The 24,033-nt window shown below is 26.6% G+C and overlaps 2 protein-coding genes across 4 annotated transcripts in view; one reads left to right on the top strand and one right to left on the bottom strand.

Moving 5' to 3' along the window:
* Positions 1-22,209, top strand: part of LOC129968701 (uncharacterized) — a 33,432-nt gene extending 11,223 nt beyond the window's left edge. Inside the window, exons 1-3 of one of the 2 annotated variants that reach the window (XM_056082863.1) lie at positions 16,330-16,780; positions 17,835-17,984; positions 20,959-22,196. In XM_056082863.1, the coding sequence (XP_055938838.1) occupies positions 16,510-16,780; positions 17,835-17,984; positions 20,959-21,197 (660 nt within the window). In that variant the 5' untranslated portion in view covers positions 16,330-16,509 and the 3' untranslated portion in view covers positions 21,198-22,196. Of the gene's footprint in view, positions 1-16,329; positions 16,781-17,834; positions 17,985-20,958 lie in introns of those variants that run through there. The other variant, XM_056082864.1, reaches the window with a different exon arrangement.
* LOC129968698 (uncharacterized) overlaps positions 1-24,033 on the bottom strand; it is a 713,943-nt gene that overhangs the window by 24,850 nt on the left and 665,060 nt on the right. The window lies entirely within an intron of this gene.

Below are 24,033 nucleotides of genomic sequence, written 5' to 3'. Positions count from 1 at the left end.
CTCAGAGGCATTTTTACCTATTTTACCCTTATTTCTTCTTGATTTAAATAATATTTTCGGAAAGGGAAGGCCATAAATAACTTAAGGAAGGCAGGCTAATTAGCTGCACGGTTTCGTTTGAAAGTGTGAAATAACATCCATCCAATTGTAGCTGAATATTATTTATTGTGATGAAACGAATTTATTAATATAAATGATAGAAAATTCAAACTTTTGTAATATCCGAAATTTCGTTTGTTTTTGACCATGACAACTTCAGCAGGTTGGTAAAATTATCGAAGTCTAATCGTCTTTGGTGACCAGCTGGTTTGTCAATATTATTGTGGGATTAAAATATCAATAGAATCTTTTATATATGTAGCTTAGTTTTAATGGTCTGCTCAAGAAAGTGTTTTTAAATTTCAGATATCGATAGACATACAACTTGTATTTCTTTAGAGGCTTCAAAATTGTTCTTATCATCATATTATTTACTTCACACTTCTTTTTTTATCTGTCATCTCATCTAAAATTTGAGCATTAACCTAGGAATAGTAATGCTTATACTTCAGCTAATCCCATAAATTGCTTAATAAATCAAATTTTTAATTATTGTATCTGTAAAAAAAATCCGTGCAATACAATAAGAAAGTAAAATTTTAAGATTAAAAAAATATTTTTATACATATATAATATACTAATTATATTACAGAAAAGAACAGTAGGGCTCAGAAATGCACAATTGTAGAGAATTTTTATCACTGCTTGCTTTTGGAGTTAAAACCTTATTTATAATTACCACAAAAATCAATTAAAATCATACTTGAAAAAAACCCCACCCAATATGAAAAAAAAAAGAAAAGAAAAGAAAAACTCAAAGTATAATATTTGTAAGAACAATTAAAAGTATTTGAATTTTCTTACAATGAAAAGTATTGTTAAAAAATAAATAATAAATATTTTTTTAAATTTATCAAAATTTAAAAAAAATTGTTCTGAAATTAGATTTATATCACATAAGAGACAATATTTTGAAATTTCAGTTAGTGTAAAAAATTTGCTGTAATATTTTTCGAAATAATCAAGGGGGGAAAAAAACTGAACGAATTTCTCTTCATTTATAATTAATCTAAAAAAAATAGCTCAGAGGTTCAGAATTTGTCTTTCGGAACCATGTTTGCGTCAAATTCCGCAGACATATGTCCGACAATCAGCCCTGCAGAGCACCAATGCACTAATAGCCACACACATGTGTTTGTTAATTTTTAGCAGAAATGGAGAACTGTAATAGTATAGAAAATACATAACTAAAAGAAGATGAAAAACATCGATAATAATTGGAAACCGTTTAAGTGTGAAGATTGTTTTTTTATTCTTACTTTGTTTCATATCTACTAACAATAAAGATGAATGCATGTATGTGTGTGTTTGTGTTAGAGCGCAGTAGGCTAGACTGTTTGACTGACAACTATCAAATAGGGCTTTAATAGCTTGGAGAGTGGGAATATGCACCTCATAACGATTTTTCTAAATACCAATTAGAAAATTAATTAAAAATTAAGCTGAATTTTGATGTTTTTCGCAGTAATTAACAAAAATATTACTGCACAAAAATGATTTTTATGTTTTTTTAAAATTTAAAAATATCTTTGTGCTGATACTAATTTAATAGTTGCACGAAGTTTAACTTAATTTTGACAATTTTTAAAACATTTTCTGCCTAATTTCCACTAATTGTTGCCCTGAAATTCAAACCGTTTTCATTGTTTCATCAAATATCTAATCGCATGATTTTCCTTCATTAGTGAAAGCTAAAAACAGAAGGATTCGTGTAATTAAAAAGACGAATAAAAAAAAATAAATGAAATCGCAATGTCGCGAAGTTTAGACGATAGCTGAATCATATCTGTGTTTTTAAATATTACGCCATCTAATTATATTTAATTAGAAAAATTCTAGAATTTAAGTAAGACAATTAAAGGACAGACAATAACACGGCTTTAATGTCGGACAGTGTAACGGAATCATGTAAATGAAGTTATATCTAAACAATTTATTTGAAATCAAATAAAACCAATAGTTCAGGAAAATCAGCTGATTGCCTGCGTAGTAGTAGTTAAAAAACAAACATTTCTTTCCTCCTATTTTTATTTTTATGAAACACGCTGTATCTACAAAATTATCTTTTGGAAATTCAAAACTGATATTTCGAACTAAAAATTTCAAAAACAAAAAATTGATCTAAACCTTGCTATTATAAAGAACAAAAAACAGTGAAAAAAAGTAGGCAGAAGTACGGTTTTAAACTCTTTATTACTTGAATAAAGATCGTAATACAAGTCTATGTCCACTGTTCAGACATTTATGTAGAACAAATTAGAGGAGCCGTTATTTGGGTGATAAGCATCTGCAGACAGTTGCCGTTACACGCAGGTTGAGCACAGTTTTCTTTTTATTTCAACCTTTGACTTTGAAGGAGGAGCGATTTTGATGAACGTTGAACCCATTGTTCATTGTGTAGAAGTATTTTAATGTCTACTTGCAATATTCAGTACTTTCACTTTTGATAATAACGGTTTGAATAGTCTTTTTTTTTTTTTTTTTTTTTTTTTTTTGCTGAACTTTTATTCGGAATGAACGATTAAACGTAGTTATGCAATCAACATATTATCGTTTAATGGATTTCGTTCTCGCAAATGGCATCAGAGGCGATTTCGACATTTTACGACTCAAGACACTGCATGTTATACGAGGCTTTATAGGAACTTTTAATAACTCATCAACTGAATTTCACATTTCAACTTATTTATTTTTGACTTAACATATTAATAATTTATTTTGATACAAATATAATTTAGTATGATATAAATGATTAATATAATTTCATTTTAATATTTTGTGAAAATATGTTTTTTTACAAATTTTTCAAAAATGATAAAAGCAGTAAAATTTTTGAAAAAATCAACTATAATTATTAACTATAATTTCCTAACTAAAATAAAGCTATTCATTTATTATGGCAGATTATAATTAATTAATAAACTTCAACCAAATGTAACATTAAAAATGCTATTTTATAGAGCCTATAAAATGGAACATAACACAAACAGTTAGATAATTAATATATCAGTAAATAATATATAAATAATTAATATTATTATATTTTATTCTAAAACAAAATGCAAATACATATTGTAGTCCCAACATTTTATAAATTCATGGAATTGGAACTTTTTTATTAATTTATTTATTAGGCAACTAATTCAGTCTTTATATACATGAAACAAACCAAATTAAATAAAATTGTACAATAATATCAAATATTAAAATAACAAAAAAGAAAATTATTAAAAGTAACATATTAAAACCTTTAAATAATGTCTAAATGAGAACAAGTACGTAAATTAGAGTTTCATAAATTTTAAAACTTAGTGATAATAAAAAAAAATTGATTTCATCTCTTGCTACAATGCTTGAAGATGCTTGATACAATAGAGGGGGAAAAAAAAGGCACCTAACAATTAATAAATTGCTCTGGCATCTTTAACAGCAATTTTTTCATTTCAAATATCTGCACATATTTTTTAATGTAATTGAACAGGATATTTAGAAAAATTTAAGAGGAACAAATGAAATGAAAACAATGTAAATATAATAAACTATACATTATTTTAAAAAAAAAAAGTTTATCAAATAGTTAAATTCAATTTCTTGGGTTTTAATTCTGTTTTTGCTTGCAATTTTAGTCAAAAATAAGCATTTGTTTTAAATATTACGAAATAATTAAAACAAAATTAAAAATGCTTTCAGTTAATTTACAAACCCAACAGTTAATTTCCAGAAACAAAAAATCAGTGGAATAAAGCGAATTTATATACTTACGCTATAAAAAAAAGTAAATTTTTAAAATAATTACTTAATGAATGAAAATGTTTTGAAGGTTGAAAAAACTCCTTTTAGAAATTCTTTTTTGGGAAATCATTGATGAAAGACAGAGCGGGACAAATGAAATAAATCATGAATTAAATTGGACTTTTTTTAAAACCTTAAATGCTCAAAAAATATTATCTCAAAAACATAAAAAAAAAACTTTTACTTAATATGATATAAACACACACACAGACAAAAAAAAAAAAAAAAAAACTCTTGTATTGATAGTTAATTTCAAAACATTAATTAATATTTTAGCTAAATATTAATTTTGGGATTTTCAAATAAAAAATTACTTTATCACAATAAATAAAATATTGCTTACGTTTTCAGAATCATTAAAAACATAAAAGTTTTACTGTCGAGATATAAAACAAGCATATGAAAAAAATATCGGAGGAAAGGTATTAGACAAACATATACCTAACAGAGTAATGCGAGTTTTAGATTTTTTTTTTTCTTTTTCAAACAGTTAAATGTGGGAGAATACACCGAATCAGAATAGTTCGAAAAGTTGTTTTAAGTGAAATTAAAATTCTTATTCTTAATATTATTTCTAAAATAATAAATAAGTTTTAACCTTTATAAAATTTAACAATTATTTACCTCTATTAAATTTAGATACAAAAATTTCATTTATAAAAATTTACTGTGACATAATTTGTTACAATTATTAAATTTTCTTTAAATGAAAAAAAACACACGCCCATTTGATGGTTTTTATAAATTAATATACGTCAAGATTATTTTATAAATCAATTAATTTTAACAAGAAATTCGAAATTAAAAATTAAGTCAAAAAATGTAGTTTACTAAAATTTCTTATAAATCTCATTAAATAATTCCTTATAAATGCTATTAATTATTTGCTGAAATGCTTTTATTTCTCATCAATAATTAATTGACCTTTACAGTAATTTTTTAATCTGTGCATATTGAAAATGAAAATTATTACTCAAAATTTCAGACTTCAAATAGTTTCAAGTTTATCAGACTTCAAATATTTATTTATATTTTTATTTAACTTCTATTTTTTATATATTATTTTCATTTTTTATGAAATATTTAATTTTCAATGTTATGACAGGGTATATATTTTCATGGATATTTGGACTTAGTTTCAGTAATACTTTGAAATCATTTATCGTATAGATAGAGAAAAATTTATTTGAAATTTGATTATGAATAATAATAAAAAAAAAACCATCTTGAAAGGAAATCAGAATTTCTTACACAGATTGATTGTACCGGAAGTTATGTCCTTGATAAAGGTTTCAATAAATTAAAAAAGATTCGAAGCCATTCATTGGTTCTTTGTTTTCTAAGAATGAACATGATAAAATTACACATTATAACTGCCAATTGTTATTAATATTGAAGGACAATTTCTCATAATTCAATGAAATCGGAAATTTCAACAACAAATCTATTAAAATTCGATAATGTTTCTAACATTGATTATTAATAATGAATTAAAATATAAGATAAATAATTACAAAAAAGTATAATTAGTGGGAGAAAAACTTAAGTTTCTACGCTGATTCGATAAAACTGAATTTATATTTAATAATAATATTTCATCAACCTGGAGGACGTACTTAAAATTGCATTCGTACAAATAATTTTAATTTTAAAATACTCTACTAACAAAACGTTGCGGGTTTTTTTTTTTTTTTTTTTTTTTGATAAGCGTCCTGATGTGCAGCCAATAATAAGAATGAAGGACTAAAAATAGATAAATATTATTATTTTCGCATTCAGTTTGTTCAGCTGGTGCTTGCAAACGATTTTCGCACTATATTTTTTTGAAAGTAGTAAACATTTGATATTAAATTGTAGAAATTTCTAGAAATCAAACTTCTATGTTTAAAATGAAATTGCTTTTTCCTTCTATAGAATTGCTCTTTATCTAATGTCTCCATATTATTAATGTTCTCTTTTTTTATTTGAATGTTACGTGGGAATTCATTTACTTTTTCAGAATTATTATGTCTAATTTCTTTCATTTTTATTGCAGCACTAATAATAATGTCAGGTAATAATAGTTACACCTCATTACAATAAATAAAATAGTTATTTTTCTTAATTCACTTTTACTAAAATTACAAAAACATTAAAATTAAATCAAATTTTTTACAATAGTTGGATAAATGTTTTAATTGAGAGCTAAGTAGATTTACATAACATTCAAACTGCTCGATTAAGGCTCAACAGGATTGTATAAATACAATAAAACTTTATTTACACAGTATTTAAAATCTGTCGAATATAAACAAAATTTTAAAAGCAGACAAATGAAAAGATAAGAAATCAAAACAAAAGAAAAAGTTATTACTAGACTAAATTAAATAATTTTTTAAATTTATTTTTTATTTTATAATTTTGATTTAGGCATACAAGCTTTTTGAGCTATGTGATATGTGTCATTTCAGTTGTTTTATTTTAATATGATCTTAATATCTACTGTTACTCGAATTCTCTGATATGTGATGCCAATAGGATAAAATCAAATTATAATTAAATTAAGATTTAATTAATTTAGATCTGAAAATAATAGTGTAATCATCATATCAAGAATATACAAATATGTAATATTCCAATCCTATAGCACTTCAAGAAGTGAATGCAATGTCGATAAAATAATTCCTTCTTCATAAACATAAAGCAAGTGAGGTTAAATACCAAATGTTTAATAAGTGTTAAATTATCTTTTATTTTCAAAGATAACCAATTTAATGAAAGGGAAATATTTCGAAATACTTATTAATTTCTCATCCATCGGCAACGTGCTATTTCGAGAATTACATTATCATACTTATCTTCCTAGAAGTAGCTTACATTAATTTAAAATTACATCTGCGAATAAATGCAAATATACTGTAATGTTTAATATGGATGTGTTTAATTTTTTTACGTAGCTGTTTTTTGAAGAATTGCTGATTTTAAAGTGCGATTTCTATTGATATGGCACTTGTCTGAAACGGATTTATTATGTAAATTAATGTGAAGCATGTTCTCAACTGCATCTCTACTAATAGGAAAGAAAAATGTGTGTGTATGTGTCTGTGTCTTTCTATGTTATTTAAACCAGACTGCTTGATTTAAAACTATCAGATTTGGCATAAATATACTTTTTAAAGTAAAAATATGTCCCTGGTAACAATTTTTTTGAAATTTTAATTAGAAATAAATTTATTTAAAAATTGGTCGATTCAGCATTTTCCACGATAACTTTCGAAAATATTATTGCAATATATATACTATTTTAACATTTAAAAAATGATTTTTTAATAATATCAACTTAGTTTAATTATGGTGAAATTTTTTTCAAAACTTTGTCTTTTAAAAAATACTTTTTGACAACTTATCGGCGATATACTTCATTGTTGCATTCAAATTCAAATCGTTTCTATTGCTTCATCAAATATTTAATTACGTGATTTTCTTCCATCGTTTAAAGCTCAGAAAGAACGATCCTGTTTAATATTCCTGCAATTTACATGAGGAATAAATAAATAAAAAATGGAATTACACTATGTGCAATTTTATTAAACTCGACTTTATTAGAATTGTTCATCTGCATGACGAACAGAACAAATGTCTGACTATTAAAATAAATGTCTGTCTCTATTTGATGCTTAAAAATATTTTCATGGAACAATCCTGAACATCATGTTATGCATATGAGTTTTAATTTAAATAAAACTCAACGAATATTTACGATAATGCAATTGGTGTCAAAAAGCAGTTAGTAATGTCATAAATTTTGATATCATTCCATAAAATTATTCGAATGAAAGAAGTTACTTGTTAAACTTCTCTTTTTATTTTAATGCCACATCCCTTTGAAGGCATTTCAAATATAGAGGTAAGAAGCTTTCCGTTTAGTATAATTACTTATTAAAGCTGTAGAGTCGTGTTATGTCTTACTTACGATCCCGGACAACTTACATATGATTATGTTAATTCCCCTTAATTGTGATTATAATTTTAGTAATAAATTTTTATACACGTTTGAAAAGGAATACATAATTTCTTAAACATTTTAAAGGCCCTTAACATCTGTTAACGAAATATTACTTGTTTACTTTTTTCAATGCGAAAGTGTTTATAATTTAGCTGAAGTCAGTTTATATTCAAAAGAAGTAAATTGTAAAGGTTTTTTTTTTTTTTTTTTTTGTCGCAGTGAAATTCTGATATGAAAATACGTATAAGCTTCAGTTAGTTCAACGATCTTCCGTTGTTTGTATTTGATGTTGCTATAGCTAAAAGTAACAGCAGAAGTTTTTTTTTTATATAATTTATAAATATTTCATATAATTTATCTTCCCTAAAAATTATTTTCAGTTTTTCGCATTCAAAAGTATTAGTCCAAATTCCAAAAGATAAATCATTCAAAATACTGTTTTTCTAGTTTTTTTATTATTATTTGATTAACAGAGGGTTTTAGGAATGAAAATAAACGAGATTGTTCCAGCTTACTTACATCCAGTGTAGTGTGGTAGTTTTTTTCACGTCTTCTATTAATATTCCAAATAAGAGAGGCTGGGAAATTTATTTTCATTATGAGTACTTTTTATCTTGATATGTATGTTTTGGTTACATCAATCATGACTATACTTTTTACTATTCATGATTCAATTTCCAGGAACGTGGTTTAATTTGTTTTATAGCCAAGATTTTTGAAAAATGACTCTTTTTTTAAACACATATGATACTTCTATTGAATGATTTTGAAATTTATACAATCTCTAGATGTTTGTCATTTTCGAGAGAATCGAAAAGCATTGCAATTTCTTTTCCCATAAATCAAAAAGATTTAAAATCTCTACTCTACTTTTCATGCAGAAACCAGCGGGAGTGGTCCCGCCAAAACTTTTTAGTATACTTTCTGAAACACTTGTGCCAGAGAACGCCTTACATGGCATTGACATACAATAGCTATGAAATATTAATTTTTTAGTGTGAATTTAGCATTTTCACTGAATCTATGTGTAATCCTTGGCGAGTTACTTGGCGATTAATTTCTGGTATGCATTAATAGTATCCGAAAATCGAATTTGTGTTTTAAAAACATTTTTATCAACCGATTGAAACAAAAATTTGACGCAAAACTGCATTTGTAATCTCAAAATCGCATACCAAATTTGATTTATTTAAATTACAGCGTTTTTGAATGATCGCGTTTACAAGTATCTCAAAGTACAAACCAACAGTCAGACAACCCGTAGTTGGATTTGGTTAAAAATTTGACGGATGTCTACACTATAGATGTTATCTGTGTACCGAATTTTATCTATCTAGCTCTCTTCGTTTTGTAATTGTCGTATTAACTTATATTCGAACAGAAGGAAAGACGTACTTCCTCAGAGCAGATTTTACTCCAAATTTGATAGAAATCTGCAAATTAGATGCAAAGACCGTATACCAAATTTCAACAGTCTAGCTCAAAGTCTTTTTGAGTACCCTTTGTCACAGATAGACAGACGGACGGACATTTTCCAAGAATGCGTTTTTCGAACCCAGGGAGGTCTAAAATGTGGAAATTCTTCAAAATGTCGTGTTCGAATTTTTTGACGGTTATTATATTTTCTTTATACAACTTATATGAGAATGTAAAAAAAAAAAGGGCCATTATCTAATAGCCATCTTTTTCTTATAAGCCCGTATTCCGAGTTAAGGAAGTCTATTGTCTTTGAAAGCTTTTGATTTTCTCTCATTTTGCTGAAATCGTTTTAATTTATAAAAAGAATTTTTACATTTTCGTTTAAAATGCAACGATTTGATTTCTTAATTATGCGCCCTACACCAGAATGTACCCAGGCAACTGCAGCAAGAGTATATGCCCTGAGTTCCACACTCTGGTTACACCATAAGGTATCGTACATAACATAGTATTGATAAGGAATCGTGAACACTGTCCCAAAAATAAGTTCATATGCAAGATCGATACTGGCGCAGACAATATTTCCTCAGTAAGGGAGAAATTCTTAAACATTGTTAGCTATGATTGTTCATAATCAGTGGTGGAATTAGACATTTTGTGGCCACAGATAATGTGCATTGAGGCCCTTCATTTAATAACTAATTAATTTAATTTCACATGTCAGTACATTTTTAGCATGTTAGGTGGTTTTGTAAAAATATTTTCAACATGCTCAAATAATATGTTAATGATTTATTTTAATTTTAGCAAAAATATTTTAATTTAGCAAAAGTAATATATTTTTACAAATTTTTGTAAAGATATATTATTATTTTAATATGCATATCATGGAAAGATTACTAAAGTAATAAAATTCTTGAGAAAGCACCATAATTATTAGTTAATGATTTCTTTTCTTACAAATAGAATATTTTAATTATGATAGATTATAAGGACATAATAATGTTCATACAAATATAACATTAAACATTACATTTTTACTTGACTTATCTAGTGGAATATAACATAATCACTCGATGTAAGCAAAAATTGCAGTCCTAAAATTTTATAATTCATGGAATCAGCATTTTTTTCAATAATTCATTAATTTGGCTTCTAGGCTAATCATATTTTTTAATCTACCTGCCTGAAACCCTCTTCAACTCACCGGCTCTAAGTTGTCCAGCCCGAGATTGAAGTTTGTTGCCACTCTTACTGAATTTTATTACATCTATTAATTTGTCAGTCAAACAGAAATGAGTAAGCGCTTTATTTGTAGCACAGAACTTCACAATGAAAGGAAATGCCATTCATTGAAAGTACATTCTTACGTTCGGATATGCAGTATATAAGAAAAAGCATTGTAAACGTCAAGAAATAGCTAGGTAGTCAAACGTAGCTAGATATTGATGAATTTCCACGTTTTAGATTTCCACGAGACAGGAAATGCCCTTTTTTGAAGTCTATCTGCACATGAACATGATAATTCAACCAGTGGGAGTGGTTCATAAAAATTTCTCGCATATTCTAATACACTTGTCACGCCAGAGAGCGAGCGCCTTACATGGCATTGTCATATAATTGTTACGAAATATTAACCTTTGGCGTGAATTTAATCTTTTTGATGAATCGTTCTTGGCGAGTTATTTGGCGATTAATCCCTGGCGTGCAGTTAATAGTATCCGAAAAATCAAATTTTTTTATTAAACACGTTTTCAGTAATTGATTGAAATGTAAATTTGACACAAAAAAAACAAAAAAAACACTGCATTTACAGTTACCAAAATCGCATACCAAATTAGATATACTTAAGTCATTGCGACTTTGAATTGTCGCGTTTACTTGTTTCTCAAAGTACAGACCGACAGACAGTCAACTCGCAGTTAAATTTGGTTCACAATTTGATAGGCGCTTACATTATATATGTTAACTTTTGTACCGAATTTTTTCTATCTAACTCTTTTTATTTTGTAATTATCGTGTTAACTTATATTTAAACAACCGGACAGACTGACTTCCTCTGAGCAAATTTTACTCAAAATTTGATAGACAAATTTGGTGTAAAGACCGTATGCCAAATTTCAACCTTCTAGGTCAAAACGTTTTGAGTTATCTTTGTCACATACATACATAATGCCAAAAATGTGTTTTTCGAACTCACAGAAGTTTAAACGTGGAGATTTGTCAAAATCTCGAGTTCGAATTGAATTTTGTGACGATTATAATACTTTCTCTATGTTGTTGTGTTGTGACTTATGGCACTTTAGAAGCCTGCTGTCAGTTTATCTGTCAGAGTTAAACTTTCTACGTATAAGAGAAAGTAAATAGTTATGTAAAAAGTTAAAAGTATAAATAAAAAGTTATGCCAATTTAGTTGGCTTGCAAATTTTCCTGAATTTTTGTAATTTTTTTTAAAATACCCTTTGGTCTAATTTTCAAAAAAAAAAAAAAAAAAAAAAAAAAAAATTATGTGAGAAAAAAAGTTAATTTGTAAAATTTAAAATATACGTTTTTTTATTGCACACGTTAGACTTTATTGCAACAAATAAATTTTTTTATACATGATAAATATGTAGAGAGACCGTACAGTTTTTGATGATACTTTTAAATATTCTTTAATTTATTCTTGTATTTTCCTGATAATTTATTTTTCTCAAATCTTTCCGCAGAAAAATTTCTCTTAAAACGACTGTAAAAAAGTTGATACATCGATATATCAACTGCAAATATTTATTCAAATACTATATATTGTTATTTTTCCTTCGTGTAAAGTTTTCCTAACAAATCCCGCTTTTCTTCAATCATGTCTAACGAATACCAATGAAAATCAAACAAACCAAACGATACTATGAATTCCGCAAACGATTATTGGTTCTCTCGAGAAAAATACTCTTTATTCCTTTTATTTATCCAAATACTTTTTCTTGGAGCTTTCTATCGGAATGCCATCAGTCAGCGATTAAAGGATGGAGGTTAAGAAAACATTTCCGCTCCTGGAAATTAAGAAACAATAAAGGAAACACGGGGTGCACGTGGCCTTGGCCCACTGACCTTCTTCGAGGAATGGCGAGTCGCCGGAAATGAAATTCCAATTGTTGCTGCATCGGAAACGAGCAAACGATTTGTTGTAACGATATTTGAATGAGTTCGTTTATGACTTATACTGTCATGTAATAAAGTCTTTGAAAATTGTGGATAAGTAGTTCATTACGTATGGGTTACAGATTATGAAATGAGTTGATGAAACTACTGGGTTTGGAATAAATTTGAATTGTAGGGCTCTTATGAGAATTTTATGAGCCCAAAAATGGTGTTTTACTTTATGGAATTGTTAAAGAAAAATATAGAAGGAAGGAAAGATTTTATGATTGCAAAGAAAATGATAAAGGAAAAAGGAAACCAAATATTTTATTTTAAAAAATTCTAATGCCAGTTATATTTAGCTATAATCGAAATTCGCAAACGAACTGATTGTTAAGAGAAATTTAAACGAATTAATTTGTTAACAGGAAATTTAGTTGGAAATAAAAATTCTATGATTACAAAAAAAAAAAAAATAGAAGACAAATAAATATTCTGTAAAAAAAATTCCAATGATAGATATGTTAAGTTATATTTGAAATTCGTAAACGAACAAATTTACTCTGTGAATAAAAAATAACTGCTAAATAAAAGATTTATACAAATATTTGAATTGGATCAAAACATTCAATCCATTTTTAATCGAGAAAAAATATATTATTAAATTAAAATTATTGCTAACATTTATTTTTGAAATAAAACAAACGATATTTCAATGAAGATTCATAAGAAAGATTTCAGTATTAAAAAAAAATGTACGAATAAGCTTAGGAGTATGTCTGCTATTGTGTTTTTTATTTTTAAAATGAAATATTTTCGAAATCTAATAGCCGATTCCGTTCAGTGGTAACCGCACTCGTGGAAAACACTGCGTTGTTTCTTTTCGGAATAAAAAACAGATGCAAATCATTTTTGAGAAGCGTGTAAGTGAAAAAGTAAAATAGCTTCTTTTTTTCTCAGAAACTATTAGTTTTTTTTTGTTTTTGTTTTTTCAACTTCGATAACACTAGAGCAAATCTCCAACTCAAGATTACGCTATTTATTAGAATATTTTTTTTTCAATAGTATAAATTAACATGGAAAAAAGAATTAAATTAAGTCGAATGTTAAATATGTCTCTCGGTGTAGTACGGAAACTTTGATAGCTTTTAAAATGACAGCTGAGTTTCCTCGAAACTGTCTCCAATAGTTTTCACATTAAAAACAAACAAACACTGGAATCTTAATGAACAAGAAAAGATTAATTAATCAAATTATAAGGGTAAGGAGTTGTATAATAGCTGTTACTTTTTTCTAATTGGACTGTGTATATCTTAGAGCAGTCAAACCTTAAAAAAAAACATGTCAAAATAAACGGGAATCTCGCATAACTTTCAGTTTTACGTTAATTATTATCATTTCCTACTCGACCACATTTTGTTTAGTGGTTATGTTGAGAGAAAATTTGCAGAGAAAGAATAAGAATGACAGAGGAGAAACGATAAATAATTTTATTACATTTTTTTTTTTTTTTTTTGAAATAAGAGCATTTAAAATTAAAAAGTGTGCTACTTATAAAACAAAAAATAACCATCCGGAAATATGAGTCAAATTATTTTTAATCGAACTTCATTTTTAATATCATCAAATCCATTCGCATCAGTTGGAATTTTATAAATGGAAGTGAATTTCAATTGCTTTTCTGATATGACAATGATTGTAATATTTATTTAATAGTTACAATGCACTGTGTCTTATAGTTCTATTGTTATAAATGTATTGGTACAGGGGATTTGCGTACGGGTCATAAACGTCCTATAAATCATCATTAGCTCATAAACAATAGAGAGTTAGGAAGTGATTTTTCTAGAAACTGTCAAAAGTTATAATTGTCGGCAAGAATACGTGGCGAGCATATGAGGAAAGAAAATATGTTCATATTTAAGTTTGAATGCTTAAACATACTGAAAATGTGCTGAAAATTTTGCCTTTATTAAAGATAAAACGGAAAGCTCATAAATGAATATTCTGGAAATTATAATACATAAATTAATAAAATTAACTATTGCAAACCAAAATATAATAAAGTTTTAATTTTTTAACACTTGTTAAATGTATTTAGAAAATGTATGCCACAGTAATCATTCTAATCCTTCATTCACAATCAAAGTACTTCGTATTCCAAAATATGATTCTAAAATGAAATTTATTATTTACTCATAAATACACGCATAAAAAAAAAGCTTCAACATCAATAAACTGAAAAAGGTAAACGCATCTTAACATGATGAAAATTTTGAATAAAATTATAATCTGAATTTTGTTGCTACTGTAACAGAATGATTCTAATAGTTATTACAAAAATTCGTTAATTAGATAATTGGAAAGCGCATATTTCAGCTACTTAATAATCAAATTGGAAAATTTAATGGTTAAAATATTAATTATGAATTAATTATTTAGTATTGAAATTATTGTATTCGTCCTCCTAGGTATTAACTGGTTCGCCGGAAGTATTTAATTTCAGATATAATAATTTAGTTATATCTTAAATTATATCTTAATACATAATTTAGATATAACTTCATGCTCATGATTCTACCAAATTGTTTGACGTTAAAGATGTATTAATTAGATATGTTCTCTTCATTGTGTGCGTTGACCTTTTTAATGGAGACTAATCCCATAACACTATTAAAAACGTAATTGTCGGGTTCATCTAACTTTAGTGGTATTGTAACTGCACTTTTCTATTCGTTTTCAAAACTACACAGATACCAAACAGAATCCACCATACAGATTTTAACAAACAGAAAATCCTGTAAATAAATATTTCAGAAAACAGTGACAACGGTTTGAATTTCAAAGAAAAAATGTAATCTATTGTTGGACTAACTAGGGAAATCTCAGTTTAAAAAAATGTGAAAATGCAGCAAAAATTCGTATAATTATTAGATCGATATCATTAAAAAAAAAAAAAAAAATGAAATGGGGTACAATTTATTTTCGTGTAATAATTTTTTGGAAGTTATTGCGGTAAAAGTCAACATTTGCTTACTTTTTAACTAATTAACATTTCAAATTATTTATTGAGGGCACATATTCTCCTTCAAGTTATATAGTATGTGCCGAGTTTAGTAGAGGTAGTTGACTATCATCAGTGCGCGCACACACACACAACTCATATATTGATATTTTGCTTTAAAAAAAAATCTAATCTGTAAATCATTCCTAGTAGAAATTAAACAAATAAATTAAAAAATTTGTCAAAAATTGATGAAGCCCTTTCTTATTTGTTTCGATATATATATATTATTCACATGAAAAGAAATGTTACTTCTCCGTGATGTTTGATGTTCCTGACATATTTTATTTTTCTTTAACAACAATTTATTTTATAAAACACTATGTGGATATTACCCAAATCGATCCATTTTATAAGAATTGCGCCAACTTCACAATTGTAGATAACGTTTAAAATGTTAATTTTTTTTTATAATTTGTTCTTATCCCTCTCAGAGTCGACTGTCAAAAGATCACCATTGATTGATAATTTCATGGTTTGTCAATGTCATATTTAAATTAGAAAGGAAAGGTATTAAGCTTTATATACCAAAACAACAAGCAGAAATTGCCAACTCCTAGTTTAAACATTAATTCAAATTAAAACAACCTTAAAATAATTCGGTATAAAGAGGAAATGAGAATTAAAAAAAATTCTATGGTAGAACTCTGAAATAAAAATAAGCAATCGTATCTATAAAACGAAACTAACAGCTGCCGCGACTAAAACAAACTTTTACTGAGTTTCTTCCATCCATCACCAGATGACACTACATGTTGCATTGTTTTCAACATCCTGCCTTGATGTGGAAGGCCTCTGGGATATTTGCTGAGCTTGAGGTTGCGCGAAGTGCTTCTGCGCAGTAGTAGTCATAGTGATGGCATATTTTGTTTACGTTGTGATTCGAAGTAACCGTGACACCACGCCCTGGGCAGCATGAATTGACCGCGATCTATGATTATCGATTTTAAGAGTATTAATAATGCTTTTTACAAATAATTTAACAGCATATCAACTTATTATAAATTGTAAGTGATTCTTTTCAAAAAAAATGGCTAGATTTAAGTCTAGTTCAGTTAGAATTGCTGCAAATGGGTTCGCCGCCTTTTGTTTTGCAGCTATTTTCATAGCATTTGTTACTCCTTACTGGTTAAATTCGGATAGAAGGCATTATGGAGCTGTATTTGTAAGATTAGGTCTATGGGAAACTTGTTTTCGAAGTTTTCATGATCCTAGTGATTTAGCGTTACGAAAATATTACGCTGGATGCCGTTGGATCCTTACAGATGAATATCAAAAACTCAGAGGATTCATTGAACAACGTATGTATTGCTCAGTATATCTATTAGAAAAATTAAAAGTCTATAAAGTGCTTCCATATTCCTATTCTAATAGACTGCCGATTATGCAAACTTACTTCAAAAAAATTCCTAATTAATATGCACAATTATTAATGTATGTTTCATGTGTAAAAAAATGGTAGGTGGTGTGAAACAATATAGTTTTAAAGTAATTTATTAGGGTTGGTTTCTAAATTTTTATATGAATATCTTGGGATTTGTACAATAATTTTGCATAACTTTGGTGGGTTGTTATTCTTATTTTATTTCTAATAATACATCATCATTTTCAATTTAATTATCTTAAAATATCTAGTAAAGTAGTATAATACTTTTTATGGTATCAATATTGGTTATTGATTAATTCTTCAGATGTAATAAATAGCTACATGTTAAAAAATATAACAATTTTTTTAAGCAAGTTCATTTTAAAAACTTAAATGCTCCAATTTGTCAAAGATAATTAGTTTATTGTTTGAGTGGAACATTATATAACCAGGGTTAATACTATGATTGACTATTTCACATGCTTATCAATAACCAAAATTCATAGTAAATGTGTCAAATACAACTAATTTCTTTATCATAATATCCATGGAAGAAAATTCCCATTTACCAAAATCATATAAAACTGAAAATTGTAATTAAGTTGAATTTTCTGTTTAATTGGAAGAATGAATGTCCTCTGTGTATCAATGGTAAAAAATTTTTTTAAATTTTATCAGTTTTTGAAAATATTACCTTTGTCCCGCCTGATTAAAAGTTTACAGTTACTTACAAATAATATAAAAATAAGTGCAAATAATATTATATATAACTTAAATTTAAGTAAAAGTAACATCTAAGATGTTCACTTTGAAAGTATCGGTGTACTATCATTTCAGATAGTTAATTACTTCCAGGGGCTCTGCATAAGTGTGCATCATACATTTCCTTATATTTAAATGTTGTTTGTTTAATTTTTTATGTATATACTAAACAAATATGTATTTAATGTCTTTTTTTAGTCTTATTATTTTTTTCTCCTTGTTCTTAGCATTTTTTATAACCGTCCAAGTATTCTTTACATTTGGATTCACAGCCTTGCTGGTCAGTTGCATTTTGATCCTTGCTGCACATTTATGTATAAGTCCAGAAAAAGATGTCATGTTTGTGAGGATAATTGCCGTTCTTACATTGGTTGCAGGTAAATGTCACAATTTTCATCTTTTTCATGACATTAAAAATAGTTATCAAACAATAATTCAATAAATTCTTGCAAAAGATGTGCAAAATTTCCATTATATTTATAAAGGGAATCCATTTTTATATAAAACTGAATAATTTTTTTTTTTTGCTTTTAGCTAAGACTTGTATTTTTAAATGTCATTATGTATCCTACCCTATTTGCTTGCATGTTTTTATCCTCTGTGGCCATTTATCATTGATTGTATTTATTGTGCAATGTATTATTGATTTTCAAAATACCTCTGCATATTGTGTTTATTGAAAGTCATTTTTTATATGATTTTTTTAAAATGTCACATTTTGAGATTGGACTCTAAAACAATTTCTTCTAGTCCCAAACAGATTCTTGAATTTTTAAAATTCACAATTAAAAATTTGTAGAAATAAAAAAAATTTTTTTTTTTTGTCCATCTTAAAAATCTGTTATTTTAAAATTTTTAAAAAAATTAAATAAATATTTTCTGCATTTTAGTTTTATATGTGTAATATTTTGTAGTAAATTTTTAACTAGCTTTCCAATGGCAAAAGGTTGCCCCGAAACAAAAAAAAGAGAGTTACTAAAGCATTGTCATCCAGTTCTGAGCGATGTTTAAAGCTTAAAATCTCTTGCTCATTGAGGAAATTGGTTTAAAGTTGATTGCAAAATTTGTACTGCACAAACTAACAAACTAACAGACGGATAAGCAAGAGGGTTTATAAAAACATGTTGAAAATTAATAAAAAAATACAAACACTACTAGTCATGACGCCAACTGTCGGAAATTAAAATTTTGATTAGTTTAAAATTGATTGAAAAATTTATTCCAAATAGACAGCTGGTGTCATCCAGTTTTGAACTGTGTTTAAAGTTTTTCTAGCTCACTGGGAAATAAGTTTAAAACCAACTGTAAAATTTATACTAAACAGATTGACAAGAAAAAGAATTAATAAAAATATGTTAAAATACATTTATTTTTTACTTTCATCATAAAATAAAATTTTGATTCTTCTACACTCATTGATATTTTTAATGTTATATGATTCATAAAAAAGAAAGAAAATAAATTTAAAAGAAAGGAAAAGATTGTGGAAAGAAATACAGGACTCTGTTAGAAGGTGTGACAATACTCTGTTAGAAAGTGTAAAGAAATATTCCTAGAGAGATAGAAATATTCCAATTTTATGACTTGTTAATAATTTTTTAGTGTAAAAATTAATAAGGAAAGTGAACTGCATGCAAGTCCTAGAAATTTTTAAGCAAAATTAATTTACTTATAAACTATTTATAAAAATAGAACAATTCATTGTGAAGCCCAGTTTCACATTTTCCATTTGCAATAGATTGTTTTATAGGTGAAATTTACATGAATGCACAAGTAAATATCATTTATGATATGTCAGTTTTGCCATGTTGTCTTTAATATATTTTTCAAAATCCCTTTAACTGTGTGAGGAGCAGAATTGTATCATTTTAAAGACTTGTATTTAAAACTATATTTTCTTAAATGGATAAAGGACTCTTAAAATTTTAAAGATATGATTTAATTCAAAAAGTTGTGTTCCTTAAAAGCTAACTTCCCAAACCTGAAAGCTATAAGACAAAAATTATTGGGTAGTTGCTCGATGACTTATTAGATTTTTGATTTTTAATTTTGTAGTAAACATGTAGATACATTTTGTAGTAAATTCTGGCTATTAATTAAAAATAATAATTATCAGATATCTGTCTAAAAGGAATTAAAACGAATTATGTATAATTTCTAAAATAAATGATAAGATCATCCTGTTTTGCCATTTTAAATTATTCTGCAAGTTGTCTTCTAAATTATTATCCCAATATTATAAAGCAAACATGCAGAGTATATAACATCATAAATTCACTACTCTGACCCAGCACATGGGGGAAAAAACTGAGTGATCAGATCGGCCCAACAGCAGTACTGGTGGGAATTATGTTTGAGTCTTAAGGGCCATCACCAGCCACAGTACAAACTTTTCCATAGGAAGTAGCCAGCCACCACAATTTCTGTACCCACTAGGTTGGCGAGAACCATCCACCATACCAGAAACTTCTTATCCTCATATCTAAGGTATCCCCCCCCCCCCGGTAGGAGGCATAGTTTATAACATTATGGCTATCATTATAATTCTCTCTCATGGGAAAGTAAAAATGAAAGTGATAAAACCTAAGCTTAGAAGAGTATTTATTTGGTTGTGCAATGCCACATTTATGAATCTCAAATTGAGAAGAAATTAAACGTCTGATTTCTATTGCATGTTAAATATAATTTTTTGATTAAAAGGCTTTGAAAATTTCTGATCCATTCATGTTCAGAATTTTAGAATTGAATTATATTTTTTTAAAAAGAATTTATCATATACTAACACATAGAGAAAAGAAAATATGTTGTTATGTGCAGATCTAATTATGCAGCTCAGTTATTTTATTATTTGGACTTCAGATTCCCTAGTATGAGTTACACTTAGCATGTACAGGTTATTATGTAGAATTGAACTAATTCCATTTTGTAGCACAACAGACTAAACAAAGCAATAATTAATTTTAAAAATAAAATATTAGAAATAATTTTGATTTGTTCTGTAAGCTAATTATATTTCAGAATAGGCATCAGAATTGTTCTTTTTCTATTTTCCATCTTCAGTTCTAATCAAATGGTTTGTATTTATGCCAAAATCTTCTTAAATATCAATAGATGAAGTATTTTTAAGATTTCAGAAATATGATTAAATGCATAGAGGTTCAGATAATCACTTTAAAAGCTGATTTGCTGATCTGAAAATTATATTATCAAAATAATTGGGTATCGGAAAGTTATTTATTAGTCGAATGATTTTGATAAATTATATAAGTTAAAATGCTATTTTATAATTTTTAAAAATATTCTGTAATTTAATGTCATAGTTCATTGAAATTATTCATTTTCTTTCTATAGCCGTATGCTGCACTTTGGCTATCATAGTATTTGGTGTGCATGGCGATGGTAGAGATTGGATGCCAGATCCAGACCATAATTATTTATCCTGGTCCTTTGCTCTAGGAGTTGTTGGTTCTTTTTTTACTTTCATTAGTTCTATTTTGTTTTTCATTGAAGCCAGTAAGGCTAAAAAAAGAGAAGATGCCTTAAATCACCATGTTGCTTATCACATGGAACAAACTCATACTAAAGTCTAAAACATACAGTTTTTGAAATGAAAATATCATTCTAGCAAATTGTTTATATTGTTAGTACAAAACTTTGTTCTGCACAAGTTTTGTAAATAGAAATCTTATGAAGAGTGGTTGCTATTGTTAAGTATTGAGTAGATATCATTAAGATGATATTTTTATATTTTATGCATATAATTTATAAAAAAAGTATTTTTTGAGAGTTTTAACATTCCAACTATCCCGTCCATATTCCAGATGTCTTATTTGCATTTCATTTGTAAATGTATATTTCTCTTTTGCCTTTTGAAATAATTGTATGAAGATGCATTTTCTCCTGTATATTTCTTGTTAAAAAACTACAGAATAAATTGTAACATTCCATTTATTATCTTTTTGTTACATTTTTGTTTAGTAGAATCTCATTGTTTAATCTATCAAATATATAATTTTTCTGGTATTTGTATATTAACTCTACATGACATGGGTGAACTTTTAACTTAAATGCATGTCCCTGCCAAACAGGCGACAAACTAGCATAACATCTTTTTAGATTTTTTAGCAATTAATTGCTGGCATGTGACATGGGTGAACTTTTAACTTAAATGCATGTCCCTGCCAAACAGGCGACAAACTAGCATAACATCTTTTTAGATTTTTTAGCAATTAATTGCTGGCATGTGGTTAATGCACAGATACCAATTTTTTTATATATATATATAATAAAAAAAAATCCTGTTTCTTAAAGTAAGGATATGGATAATAGCATTCCCTCAGGAATCTCATTTATTTAGTATTTTATATATGATCTGTTTTATGATTCATTACTTTATTATTTTGAAATGTTTTGTTTTTAGTTAAGTCATATTTGTGTAATGTATATTTTTTCTATTCAGAATTATTTAAAATGTGATTGTAAATCAGCTAAGATTTATATTTATATTTGATTGTGAATTTTGCTACTGTTTGGGTGACATATGTTTTTCTATTGGTGTTAGTTGTTTTGAATTATAATAATATGTTTTTCATTTTTAATCATGGGGACTCTCTGATTTTTGTAATTTTTACACTGTAAAATAAATCACTATTTTTGAAACCAGTGTTTTTTGTCATTCCTAAGCTTTATTTATTATTTTAGCTTCAAAGCAATGATAATTTATCTGTAAACTCTGCTTTAAAATATCTCTAATAGCATAGCTTAGAGTATTTAATATCATGGACATTGTAGATTATTAAACATGATTTGATTACATTTGATTGCAGAATATAAGATTTTGTCAAAACTTCACAAGAGGGCATAAAACAAACAAACAAAAAACTTTAAAGGGGAGGGGAAAAAAAAAAAACTTAAAATAACACATTACATTACTGAGCTGTTATAAATACAAACTTTTAATTATTTTCTTTTTGATTATTTAGATTAATTTAATGAAATACTAAGTTTCCATTATATCCTAAATATTAAATTCACTATGCATTTTGGTTAACCATAAGTATTTTAAAGTGTTAATTGTACTAAAGTTATTAGAAATAAAGCAAATTCTCAAAATACTAATTAATTTTCATACTATACTAAGAAAAATAATTTTTAAATTAAGACAAATGCAGTATTTATTCTGGAAAATTTTCATCAATTTAAAATAGAATAGAAAAAATAATATAATCATTATTAGTTATCAATAACAATACTAAATATAATCATTATTAGTTTTCAATAACAATAACATTTTATACAGTTACATGCATGAAGATCATTATTATTTTCTAAGTTTGTAAAAAAGACTAGAACAATCTGATAGCTTATTCACAAAATTATAAAACTATTAATTAATCATAAATATAATTATTATATGTATTTTTTTATTTTAATCATTCATTGTGTGCACATTTACATAAATTTTTTATTTAACTTAATAATTTATTTTTAAATTCCTTATGAGTTTTCCATTGTTTAAATTAAAAATAGATAAAAAGTTAAAATAAAAAGTGCATGCATAAAATTACTTTTCTACTATGATATATTTATGGGAATGGACATTAAATAAGAATTTCATGAAGTAACTTTTGCTGCAGGAATGACATTCTAGTTAAAAAGCACCTGCATCTGATGCTTAATTTTATTGAAGAATGAAATAAAAATAACATTAACTGTACTGTTCTTATAATTTCAAATTATAATTTTCAGAAATTAAAAAAAAAACAAAAAATCTGTCCTATTATTGTGCATCTACGTGATAGTATTTAAAAGCTAACCACTGCACACAGCTGGTGTCTTAATTGTGCGTGCTTTCTTAATCTACTGAAAGCAAAAGAACTATTTTAATTTATAGCTATAAATTTTCATAATGGAAAATTCTGGATTAAATTTCTGTTATTTATATAAACTCTTATAGTGATATTTTATATTAATTATATCTTTAAGACAGGAATATATATGATACAAAATATAAAGAGAATATCTATTTTGTTTCATATACAATGCTGCGTACTTTTTGCAAATCACAGTATAATATCAAAGGGAAATTTAGAATAATTATTCGATTACTTGGGTAAATAGTAATTGAATTCTAATCAAATTCGAAATCTAAAGAATGACTCCAATCATACATAAAATTGCTCGCTTTACTCCACTGCAATATGAACATATTAGTAACTTTTCATTAAATAAAGTTTTAATCTTAACCCTGGAAGTAAATTAAAATAAATAGCCCTGGATATAAATTTAAAAAAAAAAAAAACCGCCTTCGAACTAGTTTCATTTTGAGTAATAAACGGCTGTTTAAATTTTACATAAAGAACATTGAAATCAGCAGCATGAGAAAGAAAAGATAAATAATATGTTATGGGCGCAATGAAAAATATA

This window comes from Argiope bruennichi, chromosome 5 (assembly GCF_947563725.1).
Source record: "Argiope bruennichi chromosome 5, qqArgBrue1.1, whole genome shotgun sequence".
NCBI lineage: Eukaryota > Metazoa > Arthropoda > Arachnida > Araneae > Araneidae > Argiope > Argiope bruennichi.
This window is presented reverse-complemented; position numbering and strand designations above follow the sequence as displayed.